Source organism: Coturnix japonica, chromosome 12, assembly GCF_054131305.1.
Source record: "Coturnix japonica strain WE chromosome 12, WE-NBRP24, whole genome shotgun sequence".
NCBI classification, from domain to species: Eukaryota; Metazoa; Chordata; class Aves; order Galliformes; family Phasianidae; genus Coturnix; species Coturnix japonica.
Window position 1 is genome coordinate 12281143 of NC_140674.1, and position 22495 is coordinate 12303637.

Below are 22495 nucleotides of genomic sequence, written 5' to 3' on the forward strand. Positions count from 1 at the left end.
CCTTCCAGAAAGGTTGATCTGTTAAACCCTATCATTTTACCTGCCTTTTCAGCTGCAGCTGAGCCAATTTAACTGTTCCATACACTACAATTCTCTATTCCAGCAGATACTTTTTCATAGCTCCAAGTGTTGAGCAGGCTTCTCCACAAGCTGCTTTAACTCACTAACCAACAGAAAAGCACACTGCACTCTACTGGGCTTCCAGCACATGAGCGAGAGGCTGGAAGCATTCTCTCTTGCAGCAATCTGATACATCAGGCCGCTGTCACACCTGAAGCTACAGACAGAACTCTTCTCCCACAGTAAGGACAGACAGCAGAGTAAAATTAGGAATAAACACTTCACTTTATTACTCCCATTAATCCTACCTGAAATAAATAAATAAATAGAATCACTCAAGTTGAAATCAGCAGCTCCTCTGACATGAAGTGTTCCAGAAGGGAGTTTGGAAAATGCTTGGAAGGATTATTTTATATAGGACAGATTTTTCCCCCCTTTATTGCTGCATTCAGCATCTTTTCCAATCCAAATATATTCCACACCATGATCTCAGACAGTATTGAAAATACTGGCATTTTATAGCCATTGTTGCTAATCTGACACATCTAGAACTCATGCAGTAACCAGACGTAACTACTTTCCACTACAAACAAGTAAGTACCAACTTGAGGACAAAGACTCAAAATCTTCTGGTAACATTCACCAGGTTCATATAGACACGCCAAGAGTTGGCTCAACTACCCCACGTCTTCAGTCAGACTAGAACAAGTACCAACTTTGCTGATGCATGCCTGCCTGAAGAGCTATGCAACTCTATTAACTTTATCAATGAAATAATCAAGTTAAAGCTTCTAAATGCTTAGGTCATTTACAAAGAATAAGCAAACACGTGTAAACAGATTGTCTCTAGGGATAACCTGCATATAAAGCACAAGTCACAGACTGATACCTTTGTCCTGTATTTTACGTGCATTGTGGGGAGATGGACAAGTCCATATAGAAGAGAGCCATCCAAGTTTACTAAATACAGAGCAACTGCCACCCTCACAGGTTTTCTGGGCCAGGGCATTAGTGGCTGGAAGTATATCACATCAACAGAAAGATGATAATTTAAGAAAAACCCTTTAAGGAGAAGTTACACAGATAAAGCTTACTGTATCTTTGTAACTGATATACAGTTAGATATTTTCCTAATATTTGCTTTCGCTTATATTCTTATGCTTTCTTAAGAGTGCTTTTCAGATTTTATGCTTCAGGTTGCTCTATCATTTCCATTGCTGTCACTCTGTGTCATCTTCAACTTCTTCCTCACTCCTGTTGTCTTCAGTCATCTCATCATCTTCAAATCTATTCATCCACAGAACTCGCACAAGTCTCCTCTCAGTTCTGTCCATGGAATCTGAAATACTGTATTTTTATTTATTTATTTAAGATCTTTAGCTCCAACTTTTGGATTTAACCACTCTCTCGCTGGTTCATATTACCCTGAACTACTTTATTTGCTATTAAGAGTCAGAAACACAAAGCCAAAGTCCAATCTGGGCAATAAAAATTCAAGTAGTCTTTACAAACACAACAAATACCTGCAGTGGAGATGTCATTTCTCCCAGCATGACTACAAGTTCAGTATTCTCTCCTTATATTCCTCATCTTTTTTGTCAGATACCCTTTAAGTCCACCTACAGTACACATTCCTCACTCCTAACAGCACACCTCATCTCCTATTCTGAATGCCAATGAGCCAATCCTTTAGTCTGCAGGCAGCCATCCCTCGTTCTGACACCTACCAGCCATCCCAGCAGGCAGCTGTTTCTTTGGCATTGCTTTATACTGCAAGCTTACATACAGTAGCAGTTTCATACCATCTGCCAACACTGCCAACATTACTGTGATGCACAGGTTTTTTTTCCTTTCACTTCCCAAAGTTTTTATGATGACTGATTCTGCACCCATTTCTTCAACATGATAACCAGATGGCAGATCAAAGCCAAGTGGTATCTTATTTGCACTACTCGATTGGCTCAGCAGACAACCATGTTCTATAGGCAACCCAATACATTTGGAAATCTATTTGTTCTTTAGTGAAGACAGGAAACGGTGGCAAAACGAAGTTACGGATGCCAACTTTGAAGGGCTGTTGTGGACTATTTAATGCTCACAGTATTTAAGCTTTTGATATATTTATTTCTCACACATCTATGTTTCTATAATTTTAAATTCATGGAGTTCTAGGATTCATTCTTCCATTTTAAGAATGCATCCTCCTTTGGGTCCAGACAGTAATTTCTGCATCAGCTTTATACACAAAAGCCTAAATAGGAATTGTTTCCATTTACACAGCCTTGCCTCCATTGGTTCATATTTCTTTCCATCATTACTGTGTCTACTCACAGTACTTCCAAACTCACAATGCAGCCTCTCTTTATCTCTTCTAATAGACTTTGTTATAGGATATCTGAAATACTGTGACAAGTCCTGTGGAAAGCCACCAAGATGGTGAAAAAGCTGGAGCACAATGAGGAAAGGTTCAGGGAACCTGGAGAAACAAAAGCTTCACGCAAAGTTAGCAGCAACCTTCTTACACCTAAGAGTAGTTTATGAAGAAAACCAACATTGATTCTTTGTAGTGCACTTCAGGAAGACAGATAATGTTCAAACAGACAGGGTGAAGGTAAATGAGGGAGCTACCAAAGGCATTAAAAGAAAAAAAGGGCCTGTATTTATGAAAAAGAATTAATCCTCTGACCACGTTGCCAGAAAAGGTGCCAAACCTCAGTTGCTAGATGCTTACAAGCCCCAACCAGCTAAAGCCTTAAGTGACCCATTTTGAGTTTGATGGTTGGGTGAGGTCACTTCCACAGGAGAGATCCTGTACCTGTAGGCAGCAGGTGAGGAGAAACTGGAGCTGTGCTCCATGTCTGAGCTCCACAGAGCCTCCTGCCTTGCACAGCCACATCACTGCTGGCCAGGGTGACCAGCATTTTCAGTGACTCCTGATTTAATAACCTGGGGAAGGAAGCAAAATAAAAAGCAAAAAATAGAAACCTTCATCTTTCTCTTCATTACTAAGAAACACATCATACGTGCTCACCCCCCTCTGAAGGTAGTACATTTTGGCTACTGTCAGTAACAAGGTGCTGGACTGGATGGACACTTCTTGAGGTTTTGAAACAAAAACTGTACCCAGCAACCATTTCTTTGCACTACTGCCTTACGAGGAATATTATTTGAAGAAATGTTAGATCAGATGTTTACATGTAATGATTTCACTGAACATGTACTACTAAACAAGCGAGTTAACAAAGACTGCTCAAAAACTGCTCTTCTGGAAAAAAACAAAACACACAGATATGAAAAATCATTAAGTGTCATGTACTCATTTAAAACTGTTACTTAAATAAAGTCATTACTGTAAGTGCAGCCCACGTGCCTGCTCTTAATAGTATCCATGGTTGCAGTGATGCAAATTTGCCTACCTACATCAAACCAAATGTGCCCACATAAGGAGAGAAAAAAGCCCTGCATTAATCAATGTTCTTTGCACTGGATGAGTGCGAAGAAAAGCAGTAGCTTAAGGACTTATTTGCCCATCACAAACAGACCTTCATTTTTAATTAAATACAGCACAATGATCAAATTAGGAGAGATCTCTCAAATTCATTAGAAAATTCATATCCCTGACCAAATTCTCTACTTTGCTGCACTGAAATAAAAAGTAACAATGAATCATCTCAAATACTTTTTCACGTGGTAAGGAGGAAAGTGAAGTATTTAACAGTACTTCTAATCATATCATACATTTCTTTAAAGCCGATTTCAGATGTCATATGCATTAATTTACAGAGAAGTACGCACAGTTTTACGCACAACATTAAGGAATTTGTTTTTCATTAGACTACAACTTTCCAGTCATCAGATGCACCGATGTTCACAGAGAAGCACAGTACTTCATAAGCTTCACTTTAAACGAAGATGCCAGGCAGTACAGTAACATTTAGCTAATTGTTAAACATGTTAAACAGCCAGGAAGGATTAAGAGGTGGTAGGTAACTCCAGGTGGAAGTGCAGTATCAGCCTAAGCCAATCTAAAGACTTCTGTTGGAGAGAGGATGATCTCTTCCTCTTCCGTGCAGCATCACTGCGAACAGCCGGACTTATGCAAGTATTAGCTCTCATAGGGCAATGCTGGCTGAAACACAATCCTTCCTTGCTAGAATCAGTTTTCAAGTGTCCTTAACTTTCTGTATGAATCATTTTTCTGCTCACTGGGATCATTATCTGATCCTAATCTCACTGTACCTAAAGGAGTAAAGCAGCAACACTAAGAATGACTGTAATCAAACTTGTGATTTTAAAGGGTAGGTTTCACTTCCAAGAAACCAACAGCTTGGACACCATAAAGACTTCTTGCTGGCGACAGATGAGGGAACCTCACCCATTCCAATCAGCCTGTGCTTTCCTCCATCAAACAGACTCATAAACACCTTTACCTTGCATCTCATAAAAAGTATCCCCAAATCTCTGCAACATTCTTTAAGTTGTTTAGTTTCATTATGTTCCTTGAGAATGTGCTTCTGGACAAGCTGCAATGTCTCAAATTACCTAAGAATAACACCAGAAGCCAGACTGGATTGTTAGAAGTTTAAATTTGCAATTACTCAAATATCCAGGGAAAGTGGAGCAACACAGGAGAACAGTTTGCCAATAACAAGAACAATAAAAATCTTCAAAAAGACAACAAAACAAGAAGAATCACCCCTTTCACATTTCACAAGCACACATTAACACACGAGCTGTTTATGCAACAGATTTTACCTTTACCAGTTACATGGATTGCATTAACACAATCACAAAACTTCTTTCTAGCACAGAAGTAACAGCACTAAGCTATTTGGGTGCCTCCATCTCAAAGCAGCAAGATGTCCAGATTACAGAACATATGGAAATATATCCATCCCTAGCAGGACTTGCTAAATTCAGCATCTTTTCTTTTAAAGATGTCTTGATAATGGTTATGTAAAACATCACTTAGAATTCCACACTACAGAACAAAAAGCCATCTATTATATTAGCACATTCAAAGAGCCAGTTCTATAGGAAAGAATCTTACTGCAAAATGACAAAAACAAATTCATCATTCTACTTCACATGAGTTTTTCAACCTGCATAATCAGCTCTGACAAGAATTATGTTCTGTGACTGTTCTTAGCAACAACTACAGAATGTATATTCACAATCGATGCATTTAAAGTTAAAAACAACAACACTAGAATACCATCAAGATGTTCTCAGCACAGGGAGACAAAACTGAAAGACAGGTTCAAGAACTTTTAAGATCAGAAATATTAATCAAAAGCTTTATGATCTTACCTTGGTCGTCACAATGCATAAACAATCCATTGTTTCAGCATAGCAGGTATTTTTCCAAACATTTACGAGGCTTATTTTCAGTCCCAGCTAAAGATCATCTCAAATGAGAAGCACTCTTATTCAATTGTCAAAACAGTAGATTGTGAGCCAGGTTCCCCTTTGAATTCATTCAGAGGTAGAAATAACGTGAAGAAAAAGAGAGAGCAAGCTAAAATATATAAGCTGGAAGTTTCGTGAGAGATTCTTAACCTATTTTGACTATCTGTGTCTGAAAAACTCAGATTTATCCTTGAAAATATCTTACAAAAGATGTCAAATCTAATTCCATACCAGTTAAGTGCCTCCTCATAGTCTGTTTCACTTACTCCTCTTTCAGGATTACCTAACACATGCGAGTCATAGGGATTCATTTGATGAAATGCACTAAGAAATTATTTTACAGCAAAAAAATCTCAGTTCAGCTTCTCTTAGCTGGTTCCAATTTCTAAATTTAAGCTTTTGTTCAAAAATCATTAAGGTTGCAAGGAAGCATTTTTCCTCTAACATCATTTCAGCATTTGCAAGCTGCAAAACAACTGATTTCTTAAGCTGTAATGAATGGAATATTCCACGTAGAACAGGGAGAGAAGAAAGTGGCAAGGAAAGAGTAATGCATATTGCAAGAGAAATGCTATTTTGAGCCTCAAATTAACCTAGAATTTCATTTCCTTTTGTAATGCTGTAACGCAATGACAAGGCAAAGTTTGTATGCACAAGCATAGCCTTCTCAGCCTGATTAATACAGCTGGGAAAAGTCAAACATTCGGACACACACAAAAAAACAGCTTGTACTGTGAAACACCAACCTGGCAGTTTCATGCACAAATAAGAACCCTGCTACATTAATCTAGTACACAAAGCATTGGAAGCAACCAGTTAACCTTCAGTTCAGCTATCCTCTCCTATTAGGTCTCTCCCCCCCTATATGCTGCATGTACAGGGAAGCATTTTGAAAAAATATATCAACAGACAACTTTAAACTTAAATCCTCACGTGTATTATTTTGAGTTTAGCCCAAGATGCACAACCAGCCAAATCAATGGTATTTTGTGCCACCAAACAAGTCTAAAACATTCCAGGTATCTACCCAGAGCATTCTCTCAATATCCTTTCACTTTAAAAACAGGTTCCAGAATCAAGTCCAAGCAGCCCCTGGTATGCATTGCATTAGTACAAGACTGTTCTCTCTCCTTTTTCATCCTTGAAAGAGCCATTCTTCACATCACATCATCTGGAACAATAAAGCTTAATTCACTCTGAGCCCTCTGGATGCCCACAAGTGGCTGTGCCAGCACCTACCAGGCACGGTGCTCCACTTGTCCCCACATTTGCCAGCCAGAGCACTGCACCAGGCAGCAGCCCCCCTGCTGCAGTCACCCCCAACCCACTCAAGCCTCAGGTTAATGCTGGCATTGCTCATACTGTGACGACATGGTCACAGGTGTGTGCCATGATGAGACCTTGACTTTGAATGAGGCATACACACCCATGTTTTATAGTCAAAAACAGAACTAGTTTTCTTTCAAATGAGTGTCTCAAAGCCTAGCTCTCACGGAAGTGGCAGGGCTGAAGGAGCTCAGGCATTAACAACAGAAGCACCACATGTTGAATAGTATCAAATAGAGGCTGGCAAGCCTCAGCTCACAAGAGCAATGAAGCCAAACAACAGCAATGCTGTTTTCCCCTCAGCAGATATACAAGTAGAAAAATTCCACTGTTTTAGTCCACTGGACTACTCAGCTCTGCCCTATTATACACTGCGGGGAAAGAAAAAAGCCAAAATGAAAGAAGTTAGGAATAATAATTTCCTAATTTCTTAAGATTAAACATTTCATTTTGCAGACTGTTGGTGCTTTTACAGGACATGGGAGAAAAGGACACTAGAAAATAATTTTTCCGTTTCTAAATTGCTGAAATAAATTCATTAAGCAAGAAAAGCTTGCTCACACGCACGCAAAAAAAATACTCAGCTCAGCTTAAATGGGATGTCAAGTTTTATCTTACAACATCTGGCCATCAAGACCAAGATTGCTGGAATCAAGGCAGAGATTCATGCTGTCTCTGCTGCCTCAGATGTATTTCTGGTATGAACACCAGGTGAAGCTTTCCCACTGCAGAGATAAACATGCATCTTTCAGATTGATTTAAGACTCAACTCGGACAGAAGAATAAACATTCTGAGTTCAGAAAACAGAGAAGCAAAGCAGCAGCCAAGCAGCTGGAACAGCCCTGTGTCAGAAGAAGAAACAGTCACATAGCTCAATGCATTAAGGATACTCCTCGTACAAAATATCTAAATCCCTCAAGTCTTCTGAGAAGGCTGATGGCTCAGGTGCCTTGAGCAGAGAACTTCATAAAGCACAAAGATACAAAACCAAGAGAAACTGAGCAAATGCCTTTTTAGGTGGCTTGGCATCTAGAAACATCTCATAATGTCCAGCCCAAGGCATGCAGCCCACGCATGAGTTTCTTGCACAAATTTCAATTCAGGAACTCCCAATGGTGTACAAGCTCTGTCTGCCCATCAATCATGCTGTGTTTCAAGGGCACAAATCAATTATATTTCTCATTACTCAAATCTCTCTCAGCCATCCTGCTCTAAGATTAAGCTTATACAACCTAATTGTGGCTACGTCTGACTTATTCAGAGACACTTCCTTCTTTTTTTTTTTTCTTTAAATTCTTGTCTTCTCCTGGAATCCTTTAGAACTAAAGATCATCACCTCCCCACTCACCGTCATCTTTTCTACCAAGCCCAGTGGCCAATAAACCTTGTCACAAAAGGAACTTAACTGTTCAGGCCCACCACAGATTCACAGCAGCTGTGCCAAAGGGAACAATTCAGAGAGCATTGGTTGAGGTTTCAAATGGATGAAAAAACTATTTATCAGTAAACGGATGTCATCATGGCGCAGAACAGAAAGATACCAATCACACATACTGTAATGGCAGAGCAAGACATTTTGTAGCAAATAGCAATGCACATTTTCATAAATCCAATACACAGATGGATAAGCTCTCAAAAAGAGTACATAAACAAGCAGCTCCCAGCCCAAAAACACAGTATCTGCATGCTTTTCATTGGAAATCCTGCTCAGAAAACAAACACATTTGAAAATATGAGTCAAGCATTCCTGAGGCTTAGCATTTTCAGAAGGAACAAGACCATGGCTACTTGGAGACTAGTTTTAGAACTCCCTGAATGACCAAGCACGTGTTACACCCCAGAGCTCAGAAAGACAGTAAGACAGTGTTGTTTAAGAAAAACTATATTAAAAAAACAGAACTGAACCTGCTGTAGTTAATCAATACATTAACTTGGAAACTTCTTTACATTAATTTGTGTTGTGAGAAGCAACAAAAAGATCCCGAAGTACACCAAAAACCTGAATCAATGTCATGAAATGCATGAACAACTCTATTTTTAATGCAAATAATAAGACACTTGTATGTAGCCAGTAAGCATTTCCTAGTAAAATCTCTATTATTTCAGTGAAATAATAAATAGCATCACAATCTGTTCACATACTCACATCCACTGAAAAATAAATGTTTGTCAGCTCTATGTCATACCAGTAGCAATCACCAACACCTGCTCTACCCAATTCCATTCACCACTACCTGTACCTTTAACACTGCAAAAAACAAAGCATGACACTCATGTAAGGAAAGAAGATGGGATTTTCTCATGTTGTATTACCTACCAATTCCTTCAGGCTGTACTTGGCAGTCTATTTTTTCCAACATGAGATTCTCCATCTACCAGATAAGTCACCAGATAATTAAAGGAAAATCCAAGCATATATAAGCCATCCAATGAATAAATCACAAAAATTAAAATAACGCTTTGGAAAAACAGCGATTTTGCAAATAGTTTCATCTTCCAACAAGTGATAAAAGCACACATGGTTATTTAAATGCTAATTTGCTCTCTAATTCTTCAAGAAAACCTGTGTAACATTCAGCAGTCACAGGTATAACCAGAGAAGCAGGCTTAGCTGAGCTTTTTGAGAGTACATCAGTTCCCCAACTTCAGCAGATCTGAAGAGATTTCAAAGACTTGGTAAAGATCAAGCAGTAGCATCACTGCAAGCATTATCTCAGCTCCTCTAGCAAAGGAAGTATTAACATTTTAAGATGCTGTAACCTAACCCAGCTACCTTAGAACCCATATGCACAATGCTACTACTACTAGTTAAAAACAAACAAACAATTTAGGGCAAACTTTTAGAAATAGTAGAAACGTACTGATTGTGTGTATGTGTATGCATCCTGAACTGAATTCCACTCTCTTATTTGTACAAACTGTCTGGATTTTAAGAATTGAAGGAAAATAATAGCAAGCCAAATGTCATTTTCCTCCCATAAAGTTGGCATGGGGAAAGCAATGAGGCTCCTCAGACCATACACTATACACTCACTACAAGACCTCAGACTGTACACTACTAGATGCCCAATTAAAACAAGCATGCTATTTCTTCAGAACAAAACTAGATGAAAAACATACCAGGTGATACACATGCATATGCAACAAGCACAAAGCTACAATCTGACAACAGGTTGCAGAACAATCAGACTGCACACCATCAAGGTAGCCAGCAAGGAGTCTGTATAAATACTGAGGGTGTATTTGAAGATGATCACCATGATAAGCCCAGGATTTCTCCAGGAAGCACCTGATTTTGGTAGAGGTAAAACTGACTGTGTTTGTAAAGGCCTGATGAAGATTCTGCAGTCAACAAAGCCTTCTGCAATAGAGAAACAGAAGCACAGCATCCTGCATCTTTAACACTGTACACCAGGTAGGCAGGTAATGCTTCCAGTGATTTCCTCTAAGATTCTGATTAACTATTTGATACACGTTTCTAGTACAAATACAAACAGGTACAGACTATCCATTAAATAAATCATTTTCTTCATTCCACTGGAAAATACACCTCAAGTTCCTTTTCCATATAATGTTATCTCATCTTAAAATGTCGCATAGAGCTATCAAAAAAAAGTAGTTGAAAAGTTAAAAGACACCACTGCTTGCTTTGTAGGCACAACTAATTTTCATGCTGTATGAGAAAATTAAGTTAGGTTAATTGCATCTCTTATCAAAATATTTACGTTATCTTTCTTTGTACGGATTTTGAGCACACTCAGCCCAAGCCTGCAGCATGCTTTAATAGCAAAGGCAGCTAACAGCATCTAAATGGTATTACTGTGCTTCTGATAACACCAAGGGAAACTATTCCACTTCACTTGGCACTTTTATTAGTACACCCGGAAAACTGCATTCAGCTTGCGGCCCCCCAGCATGAGAAGGATGTAGATAACCTGAAGCAAGTTGTGCAGTGGGCCACCAACACAGTGAGGGGCTCGTAGGATACCCCATAGAGAGAGAATGAGGGCGCTGCTCCTGCTTTAGCTTTTAGAAAAAGTTTCAGCATGACCTAAAAGAAGTCTTCCAGTACTTACAAGACAACAGGGGCAAATGCATCTGCATGATGAGAAAATTAAGAAAGAGAAATCAACTGAAATGGATTTCAAGGAGTAAAAGGTTTTCCCCTGTCAGGATAGTCTAGCACTGGAACAGATTGCCCAGACAGACTTTATAGTCTCTATGTTTTCATTAACTCTTAGCAATCCAACATTTTCCATTAGTGAGCCTGGACGATTCCACGACTGCAAGATGATTAAAGTTTCATTTCTACCTAGCTTTGGTTGGACACTTTGCTGACTGGTCTGTAATTTCAGCTCTTTTCCTCCCTTATTTCCTCCTCTTCTTTTTTTCCTATTACAAGAGAAAAAAACTTGGCAAGAAGGACTCAGAAGACAGTAAGCCAGATACTCTCTACATGCCTGATTCTATCTGCACATGCCCATATGTTTGAACAGGGAAAACCACAGATCAGCTAACCATTATTCACTAAACACTGAGATCTGTTAGCCTAGCTGTAAAAGTAAATGTTCTGGATCAAGTTCCATCATCTAAGCCAAAATGCTTATTTTCACATGGGATTATTTTTTTCTTCCCCCCCCCCCCAGCTTCAAGATGAAGTTGTGGCTACTTCTTTTACATCAAAGGAATTAAGCTTGAATTAAACCAACTAATACCCTACCGAGTGAAAGAAAGAGAGGGGAAAAAAAAGAAAAGTTTCCTTAGCAATGAACTCCTCAATTAGGTCAAGAGAGACTTCAACCAGAGATTCGAGTTTCACCACGTACTTCTCAGGCACGAAGCGTCCCACCTCCAGATGGCACTACAGATCATACAGATCACAGCACGCGGCTCCACAACAGCTCTGCAGCACAGACCCTTCTCCCACGGATCAGCACGGAAAGCCAGCCCGCTTTACACCCCTTAACCTACACTACCAACGCACCCCAAACTCAGTATTTAATGCACATGAGAGAGCTACGCAACCATTAACCTTTTACAACTGAAACGGGATACACCTTTCTCTGGTCCTTAGTACCGTGGGGATTAACATTCCTGTCCTACTTATCACTGCTTTGAATCTTTTTTTTTCTGTCCCATCATCATTTTGTACTGCAAGTTAAAACAAATAAAGCTGTCAGAAAGCAGGGAAAGGAAAACAGATTGCTGCGAGTAGGAAAACTGCAGTCTGTAGCTCTAACTTCCTCTAATACAGCGTCTATGGGAATTACAAAAACTACTCTTTTGATCCAGAAGTAGTAAAGCCAAAGAACTCTGTTATGTTCCATTAAAAGCCCTTAGGCAAGCGAAACTTGCATACCACTAATCTGTGTATATACAAGCACACATTGCTAAAAAGTCACTTCCAAAGTCAGCTGCATAGAAAGTTCTTGTAATACAATCCTCATTCACTTCAGGGAAGCGCTCTATTCCCACTCTCAAGCAGCTTTCACATACAGCAAGTGTCAGCTGGAAGAAAACCCAGTTGGTCCAGAGCAACGACAGCAGAAACATATCACTAAGGCAAAAGAAGCATATTTACATCCAAGACCATCAATCTGCAAGCAATAAAAACTGACCCATTCCCACCCACTCTTGTCCTACCACTAAACATGCAGCTGAAGAGGGCTAAAATAATGTCAAAGTGCATCTGGTACATTGGTCTGGTTATACCTGGTTAATGAGCTACCATTCATCTGGGGAGCAGCCCTGCAAGCCTAAAAAGTGACCGTTTCTGTTTAGAAGTTGCCCATGAACCAAATGAGTATGTTAGACTCAGGTTCCCACTGATCTCTAATAAGTTTCAGTGAACAAAACAAATCAATAAGTTTCACACATGCTGTAACAGTAACAGGCTCATTACAGGCTCATTACACCCTTACATTGATTAAAACCACGTTCTTAATAAAAAGAAAGTTCCTAGGAAAAAAGCACGTTATCTTTCAAAAAATAATGAAATTCACACTGCAATTCCACACTTCAAAACTATCCAACTACGATGTGGGAAAACAGCACTCTTAATTAGCAGAATGCTAATAAAGTCAGGTCAGCTTTGTTGTGGGTGACAAAGACAGAGAGAGGCTCAGTTTGGTTTCGAATAAACACCCACACCAATATGCACAACCCTGCTTTTAGACAGTGGAAGTAAATGCAAGATTTACTTCATATACTGAAGGTCAAACAAATGTTAGAATTCCACAGGATATTTGAGGCAATTCTGAAGGAAGACAGGTGGCTTAGTCACAAATGTCCAAATCTGGGCCACTTAAAAGAATAACAAAGTAATCCACTTGATATCAGGCTCACTTTTAGTAACAATATACACCACTACAACTGTACTGCACAGGAGAAACAGTTGCTTCATCTAGCAAACAGCTCCGCTAAGATACTTCACCAGTAACTGTGTTTAGGACTTCCTGAGTTAGGCTTACAGGTAACACAACACTTTTTTTCCATACTGCTTCTCATTTATCCAACATGACTCCATTTTCTCCATAGGTGAGAGAGTTAACATTCCAATGGTTAAAAAACACAGCAGAGATGACATACCTCTACACTTGGGCTAAGGCTGCTTGGCAGTGTTTCTGATGTCACTGTTGTGCTCGGAAGGCTGGAGAAGTCCCAGGTATTCACAGGCTGTATTGGTTCAGATGGCTGAGAGTGATCAATGCATTTTGGATTGTCAAGTAAGGTCACTTCATAAAATTCTTGAATATCTAGAAACGTGAAAAAAAAAAATAGTGAAGTTAGGCTCCATCATTACTGTGATATTCTGAGTTTAACAACATTCTCGTCCTGCAAAACAGATTAGATACCCACTACTTGATATACTCATCACAGATGAAGCCCTATCATTAAGATCACTCAAACCTTCCCACAGGCTCCCTGTGCCTTGTATCTCAGAACATGCGTGTCCCCACTCACTTCAGCCTTTGGTCACTGGCAGCAGTGCTACCAGAAGCACAGGCTGCAGCAGGAACAGCAGAAGCATATGGAATAACTTCAGTGGAACAGCAGAAGGGATGGGTATCTGTGCTTCAGCTGATGCTATACATTACCTGAGGATTCCCTTTGCTCACCTGAAACCCCTATTCAAGGGCAGCATTAGAAGGTCTCTTCCTGTGGTATGTACTTAAACTAAATGGCCACAGAAATACAAGTATACTGATGAAATAAATCAGCACCAAGAAAGTTAAAAGGAGTTAGGAAAAAGGAAACGGATTGAGATATAATGAAAGAAAAAAAACCAACACACAATGACTAAAGTAACAGAGATAGGGTGAAAACTGAATACTATGAATTATAAGTCACATTTATGAAACAATAAATAGATTTTGTTATTTATGAAGATTCAGCTGGAAACTTCAAGGGAAAAAGAATCTGGCAGCATTAGCTCTAGTTCTATTGACATCTACCCACTGCATGAAGCGCTAATTAAAAATTAAAAGCAAAAAATAGGAAGCATTAAGGGTCTCTCCAAGGATATTTAAGTATCCAAAACTTGCTACCACAACTGTAATCACTCACATAAAAGTGAGTCCCAGCATAGGAAGCTTCTCATCTGCAGAATCTTGTTGCTTTGCAGCAGCTGCCCAGAGACACTAACAGAGGCACAATAACCAATTCCTTTACAGATGGAGCAGCACCACAAGAGAAACGCCACATAAATGAGACTCCTTACTGTTCCGCTGGTGTTCCACATGCAGGTTTTTCTATAGACATTGCGCTTCTGCTCTTTTCACGTTCAGAAAACTGTAATTCTCCAATTCCATTTGTAGCTCTTCTCTGAGCACGAGAAACTCCTACCAACTGCTTACATTAATTTTTAAAGTTACACTTGCTCTTTGCACTGCTGATTGGAAGAAAGCAAAGGCTGCAGAAGGCATTAAGTGACCTAGATATACAGGAGCAAACCAACCTCAGATTTAAAGGCAATTTGTATCTCTGTCCTTCACATTAGCTCCCACAGCTGCAAATTTGTCTTGTAGCTGCATTAACATTAATGCATCAATCAAGCATACTGAGTAAAGATTTTCTTCCCCTTGATACGCAGCTCTGTACATTAAAATAGGCAATGTTTTGAGCTGATTCTATAGCAGCAATCCTCATCAACCAGGACATGAAGACTACTACATTATTTATGGGAAGGGGTTATTTGTGCAAGTGTTTTACAGCAGAAATCTAGGGCATCTACTCTCAGTTCTGGTACTTCTAAGTCTCTCTGCCAGCTGAGGTAGCCATTTATTTGTACTGCAGAATGACTTGCTTCAAAAAGCACTTCATTTCCCATACACCATTCCTACATCTATGAGGACACCATATATTTAGTATTGAGATATGTCAGACATACATGCACCACCCAATATCAGGATTAGTCTCTGTTTATCCTGATCTTGCTCCAAGTAAGTAACAAAAGTTCCTAGAAATTTAACGCCTACAAAATAACATTCTTCTTCTTAAAAAATAAATCCCAACGTTCATTTACGTTGCCTATTCAGAATGCTCACTGTAAGCACTTGTGAGCACAGCCTAGCAGCCTGTGCACCTCAGCACACTAAGACCACAAGGAATGAATGTTGGATGCTCATATTTCTCAATGTCAGAAATTCAGGCAATACTAAATCCAACACGGAATATTTTTTTATCTGGTTTACTGATATACATCAGCTCAAAGACATTTCATTGTGTGAACACACCTGACATAGCCAATGAAGTCATATTAATCTGAAGACATTTTTCACATGAAAAGTTCTGCTGTTTTCCTTGTTCTTGTAGACAGTAGCTGGCAAAATACTTTTTTTTTTTTTTTAAACTTACATCTATGATTAGGTTCCCCCTTCCAGCTAAATATATTTTTTTCAGGTCTTATCATGCCTTATCCCTTTCCTCCCATATTACTTCCAAGAGCGATTATAAATCAATCAAGACTAAAACTAAATTACAGCAAAAATAAAAACTCAAGTCAGAGAGACCAATAGAATTGAGCACAAGTTGTAACTAGAAGGAAAACATTCAGTAAACCTGAGTGACACTTATAAGCAACAGCATGATTTCAGAAGAACCAAAGAGACAACGAGCGATAAACTCGTTGGATGTTGAACTGACATACCAAAACATAATTAGATTGGTATACTGACTAAACATCTTGAAATTAAGCCACATATAACCTGGATTATGGTAATACTAAACTATGGTATGCCTGATGTCAGCACCCATTCCTGAGACTTCAATTGCCAAGTTCCTGCAACAGGCAGCTCACCTTTATTGTTTCATTTCTGGGCCCGTGATGGAATCCTGGGCTGTAACACAAGCTTTTGGGATAAGTGTGCTTTCACAAAGCTCTCAAAAAAGGATTAACTGTTCACTCTTCTCTTTTGAAAGCAGGTAGGAATTACTCTGAAGTGATCTAACAGCCAAAATGCAAGAAAATCAATAGCATACCTCATACCTCCTTCAACTCTTACATAAATTAGCATGCATATACAAATACAGCAACAGCCCTGCAGACAAAGTTCTACAGTGACCAGCACCCACTACAGCAAGGATCAGAAACAATCTGACAATATTATAGTATCTCAGCATTAAAACATACACACGAAAACCACAGACATCATACGTAAAAACAAGCCAGTAAGAGCCTTTGTCATTTTTCCTTTAAAGATAAAGACACCCAAAAGCTCAGCAGCCCCCTGCACTGGCAATGCACTGATTTCATAACCACGAGTTCTGGGACGTTCTGCAGAGAAGATATTTGCAAACCACAGACAGTCTCTGTACCCACAGAAGCTGCAGACTGTCCCCAAGAAGAGGCCAGGCTCTGCTTTCAGACAAATGTCATCACACAAAATAAGTGCTAAAATTCACAATTTTAGTAGTGACTGAACAGCTTAAAGTCAGTTTTGTTTCCAGGCTTCACTGATTGCATTACAGGCAGAAATACAAGAACCAATACAATGTTTTTGGCTTTCTGACAGGTATGAAATGACTCGCCGGAATCCTTTATTTATTGCTGTTCTTCGGGTTTTATTTAAAAATCCTAATAGCAAACCTTTAACGTTACGGTACCAAGGAGTGAGCCAAAACATCACAGGCATTTACTACTTCCAAAAACACGCTGAGCTATTTTTGGTGCACTTTTCCTTTTTTAAAATTAGAAAGCCATTTAACGATCACAGTAACTCACTGTTTTTAGGCTTTGCATTTTCACCCTCTAAGCATTTCGGCCATTTGTGGGTTATAGGTGGTTTTCCTTAACTAAACACCAGGAAATTCCACACAAGCTTAACATTTTGTGGACTAAACCACTGACACATGGCACTACAACAAACTACACTGGGCACCGTGCAGGTTAAACAGCCAACTCTTGCCCTTATGTCACACACTACACAGAGCTGTAAGCTTATTACAATACACACAAGTTAACAACATCTGTATTTGCTACATTAATTATATGCTCATTTGAAGATTCAATTTCAACATACTTATCACCATTGTGCACAAATTAGAGTTTATTTAACAAGCACATATTTGTTTTCTGTTCCATTTTCTGTTCATTTTTGATAAATGTATCTAGAAAGGTATATGAATGCATCAAACATGTTCATATTCCTCAAACACACCCCTGGGTTCAAAGCATCCACAGACTTTTTGAGCCACTGAAGGGCTCTGTATATTTAGTAACTCTCAATGGACTTCTCTTCTACAAAGACATCCAGCTTCCTTTTCCTTTAGTCTCTGCACTGAAAGCACCCCCAGAAGCAGACAGCATACTCAGCATCCAACTCACCTGAACTCACTTAACTCTTGCCTAATGCCAGTTAGTTACAATACATTCTTAAAAACCTTCCTGCATGTCCCTCAGTTTTACAGACCTTACATTCATCCCCCAATCATCTTTTTTAGGCTACAGTGTCCTAACTTGCATTCTCTGTCGTTCTCTCTGCAGGAGCCACCTCCTACCTCTTGTCACCAAGTTGTTACTTCTCCAACTTGTTCTATTTCTATTCCATCCTTCTGAAGGCCACAAAAAAAGGAAGAGACCAAAGCACTGTGTTGTGTGAGAGATCTGGGCACAACCTGGATTTTAACAGTAGGCATAATAATCGGTATTAGCCTATCTTCAACTGCTTTCCTAAATATTCCTAGGATTTGGCTTGATTTCGGCTGCTGGAGAATCCTGAGCTGACATTTTCATGGAGCTCTTTGTGTTGCCATAACAGTTCCAGGTGGGTGATGGTTAACTCGGAGCTTCCAGCAGTAAGTTTGGTTTGTTTGCTCTGCTGTGCATCACTTCAGATTTATTTGCACTGATTTTCAGAGGCTCTTTAGCTGCCCTGTCTCACTTGCCTTTCTGCAACTTATCTCTATTAATCTGGTTAATCAAATTCATCTGATAAAGCAAATGATCACCTGAAGATTGTCATCTCATTGCTCACCAACTTTTGAGGTCACTAGTAACAATTTCAAGTAACAGAAAACCATGCATGAATTGGAAGTTATTGAACCTCCCATCCAAGTAATAACTGATAATTTTCTCTCATGTTTGGTTTCCTACTTCTTTTTCTGTTTGCCCAGTCAGTGAGAGACTATCATTTCAACTACCAAAACATAAGCCACTAAGATTCAGAACATGACCAGCAATACCCTACAGCCTAGCATTAACACTCAGCATTCCCATAAGCTCATAATGCACAGAAATCAAGTTTTCAGGGTTTAAAATGGGCATTTAATGAACTCCTCAATCTAGATCTCGCCAAAGTAGCATAAAAGGGTGAGAGCCTTGAAACCTGTTTTTAAGCATTCGTATGTTTCAGCTACGTATTTAATTCTGCACTGACATCAAGGAAGTATTTCCTTCCTAGCAGACATTCAAACAGAGAACAAATCATTTTGGCCAAAGAAAGCCAGAAAGCAACAGCATACAGACCTCACAGCACATAGCATTTGAATACCATGGTCCCTCAGGCTTGCAAGTGATCAAGGAGCTTATGAATTCTTTCACAAATTGACTTACTTGTATCTCACTTTATTTCACCTGAAGATCCATCTAAGTGAACATTTCTTCTGTCATCTCCTGTTGGCCTGCTTCATATCAAAGCTTTATTCATCCAAGCACAGCAGACACAAATGTCTGATTTTTCCAAATACCTGCTTCATAAACTAACAAGTCTGCCAATAGATCTACCACCTATATAGGTTCTCCAGGAAGATGTGTCATCCCATTATAGATTACAAAGGTCTCTATCCCACTCCCTAGTGGAGGAAAAAAATAAAGGTATTTCTCTTACTTAGGGCTTCCTGCTGAAGCAGCTGAAGCACCTAAAACTTAAGACTTAAAACTAGCAGAAAGGAAAACAAAGGTCAACATGTTATTTCAGTTCAGAGCAATTTGAGATGTACGGCTTCTGCCAAGTTCTTAGCAGCCCTACATATTGGACAGACAAAATGTGAGTGGAGTTTTGATTACCATCAGATCAGGCAAAAGATACCACCAATGCTACAGATTTTCATCCCTCAGGTATAAGGCAGCTCCTGCTAATTCTGAGGGAGCCACAATCCTGCATCCTATTTCACCTGATGTCTCGAGCTAAGTAAACCCTTTGGGTTTACCCAAAAAATTAGTTATTGATAACTGACAAGAAAATAAAAATGTGAACAGAAACTTCACATTCATTTGCCAAACCAATAACCAGAGTCAGGTGAGTGTTCTCTTTGTGTATTCATCCTTCATCCCCAGCTCCCCAGGAGATACATTCATATTTATACGTTCAAAAGTGAAAACCAGTCTCACGGTAATCCCTGTAAAGCCCTTTCTAGAGCTTGTTTGTTTGTTTTTTAAACACACGCTGACTATTACTATGCTCCATCACCATATCTTGAAAAATACAAGTTGTAGTGCAGCTTTCCCACCACACATGTTCAGTTCTACAGGCTTTGAGCTGCAGCAGCCAACTCCTCCTCCTCAACCCTTCTGCTTGTTTCAATGGCTGTGCCCAAAGCTTTAACCCTTCTGCACACACTTCTAGCTCTCCAACTCCAGAAGGTATTATTTTCTGCTTCCGTAGCAAAAACGCAGCCCAATTTGCACTCAGTTGAAACTGTTCTCATCCAACCTCAGATCCAGCTCTTATTCCTCTGGCTGATGTTTGTAGTGAGCCACGTCCAACTCCTCACCAGCCTGTCCACTTATATTTTCCAAACTGTTTGTTCACATTTTCCCCTTTGCTTTCCAACTGCTCCTTCAGCAAACCTTCAGATGGTCTCCTTTCCAGTTTTCCTTCAGAATCCCACAGGGATTATATTCAAAACTAAGGTAGGAAAAACTTAACGGATTTAAAATAGTCATCAAGCAGCTAGAAGTTGGTATAACCAGCCCAGCTGTCCACACACTTTTCTATTTAACATTACCTCATGTGTACATACTTACTCATCAACCCAAGCCAGAAAATAAGCCTGAAATGAACTCCCAGTTACCCATTCTCTCCGAATAACTGAACTGCAGTTCCAAACTATTAGCAACCAATACAATTGTGCCTTTTTTCTTAAAAGGATGTATTTACCACTGTCAGGTAATAGGAACTTAACACAGGAAGAGCTATTAGTAGCTTTTAATTGTAGGACTGGCCCTAATTAGTGCCAATACAGAACTGACCAGGATTTCCTCCAAAGGAATGAACTCTGGGGAGGAAAATAACAATTGAGGGATATAGGGGATATGTTCACTCAGACATCTGAGCTGAGATCTCACACAGGTGCACAGCTCTGCTTCTTCCTCTTTTACTAATAATAGCTAATAGACTTGAAGGTAACTGACAGTGGTAGCACAACACACACCAGCATCTCCCTCCACCTGTACATTCCCTGCAACCAACTTCTACAACAAGGTTCTGAATATGGATTTGAATTTTCAATACTTTTACCATTTGTCCACAAGTCTTCCTCACTGTACTTATCTCCTAGATCAACTTTCTTTTTAATCTCAAACCAAAGCAACTGAGTTATTTTGAGGACATGGTTGGGAAGATACTTGTACATGACAAGATCCCTGTAAGAGATTCACCAAAGAACCCTACAGCTCCCCTTAGCTTAGAGTGCAAACAAAGTTAAGGAGGTTATTGTACCGTCAGCCCTCTACAGTATCTTAAAATCCCTCCAAGTTTGGCCTAGTTATGATTCAGGAAACCATCTGTGCAGGGAGACAACTCAGCAGCTATCAGATTTGGAGCTTCTTGGATGATTCATTCCACCTGCAAAGCAAGTGCCATCCCCCAACACACAGGCAATGGGACACCCAGGACAAGCCCCCATGTCAGCAGGCACAAGACATTCCAGCTGCAGCGATGGACAAAAGAAACTCTTCCAGAACTGGGAAACTGCAGCAGGAATTCTGGAAGTCCAGCTTTCTCCCCAGCCTCTAGAAGAGACACCTGATTTATTGACAGAGTTCGCTGGTCAATAATCCCTTTTTTAATGGTAGCACAGCAAACAGAGGAATACTGTGACTGACAGATACTACAGTGCAGCAATTCAGAACTGAATACACAGTTGGGATAACCACAGGGATAATCTTTTGCCACAATACTCTCTGCACACCCATAACCGCTCAACTTACACTAGTCCCACGTGCTATTTTGGGCTGCCAAAAGCAGCTCCTAATCCCATTGCACTGTCACAAATACATGCACGACAGTAAGCACTGAAACATCAGAAGGAATACAGGCAGCACGAACTTACACAACACCCCCAAAGCTTTCCACACTCTCAAGCTGTATTGCATACATACAAAAATGATAGGCAGTTCTTTAAGGAGGAGGAGCAATGAACGTCTGTTTCCCTCATCATTGCATTCCTTCAAAAGGACAGCATGAAGTTCTTCCAAAAAATGGGTTCTTAGGCAACTACAAACTACACGGAAAAAGCACAGCAACAGCTGAGTTCATGCTCCAGACTTCAGGACACAAAGCAAACTTCATTTTATACTCTCTCAATCCATATCCAGATGATCAAGTTCTTAACTACCTTTGAAGACATAACCCAATGTCCAGTCAGGCTGAAACCAAGCACCTTGTCCTGAACTTTCGGGAAGGGGACTGCACTAAGTAACCACAGCCCATCCTCAGGAGACTGATCTGGACAGCAGATAAACACCTGCAAGTCATAAAAACTGCATCCATGGATGTTTCAGTCTCAAATAGGAGCAAAGATATGACCAGCCCAGAGAAGAGGGAAAATAAAGAAAGAAAGAATCACAAAAATGCAGCCAGGTTAAAATTCCAATCTAAAAATAGCCTATTTAGCATCTATGATTTCAGTGGTATCCAATACGAGTGATAATTTAATTTTCCCTGAACTTCCATCTAATGAAAATGCACTATTCACTATCTAAATGCATCCCTGAGTTACTCTCAAGTATTCCCAGAGATGCAATGAAAATACTCTTCAGCTAAGCCTGAACCAGCCTGTGCAGAGCCTCAGCTGCATTCAATCAGGAAGCAGCTCACACTCAGCCTTCCTGCCCTTACCTACAGAGCAGCCTCACACAGTGGCACAAACCCAGCACTAAAACTCTCTCAGGCACGAACAGGTTTGAAAAGTTGACTGTGTCATCACATCCTGTGTTTTATTAACTAACTGTATCACTGAAATAAAAGCTGATACTGA

At 39.7% G+C, this 22495-nt stretch overlaps 1 protein-coding gene across 40 annotated transcripts in view; it reads right to left on the reverse strand.

Annotated features, from left to right (window-relative positions):
* DLG1 (discs large MAGUK scaffold protein 1) overlaps nucleotides 1–22495 on the reverse strand; it is a 122912-nt gene that overhangs the window by 96359 nt on the left and 4058 nt on the right. For 31 of the 40 annotated variants that reach the window (XR_014933558.1, XR_014933555.1, XR_014933560.1 and 28 more), the window contains exon 3: nucleotides 13385–13551. Coding sequence is in view for 34 of the 40 variants with exons in the window: in XM_015871633.3 (XP_015727119.2) it covers nucleotides 13385–13551 (167 nt within the window). In the remaining 6 variants the exon portion in view is untranslated. Of the gene's footprint in view, nucleotides 1–5370; nucleotides 6122–13384; nucleotides 13552–22495 lie in introns of those variants that run through there. The other 9 variants (XM_085513584.1, XM_085513581.1, XM_085513579.1 and 6 more) reach the window with 2 other exon arrangements.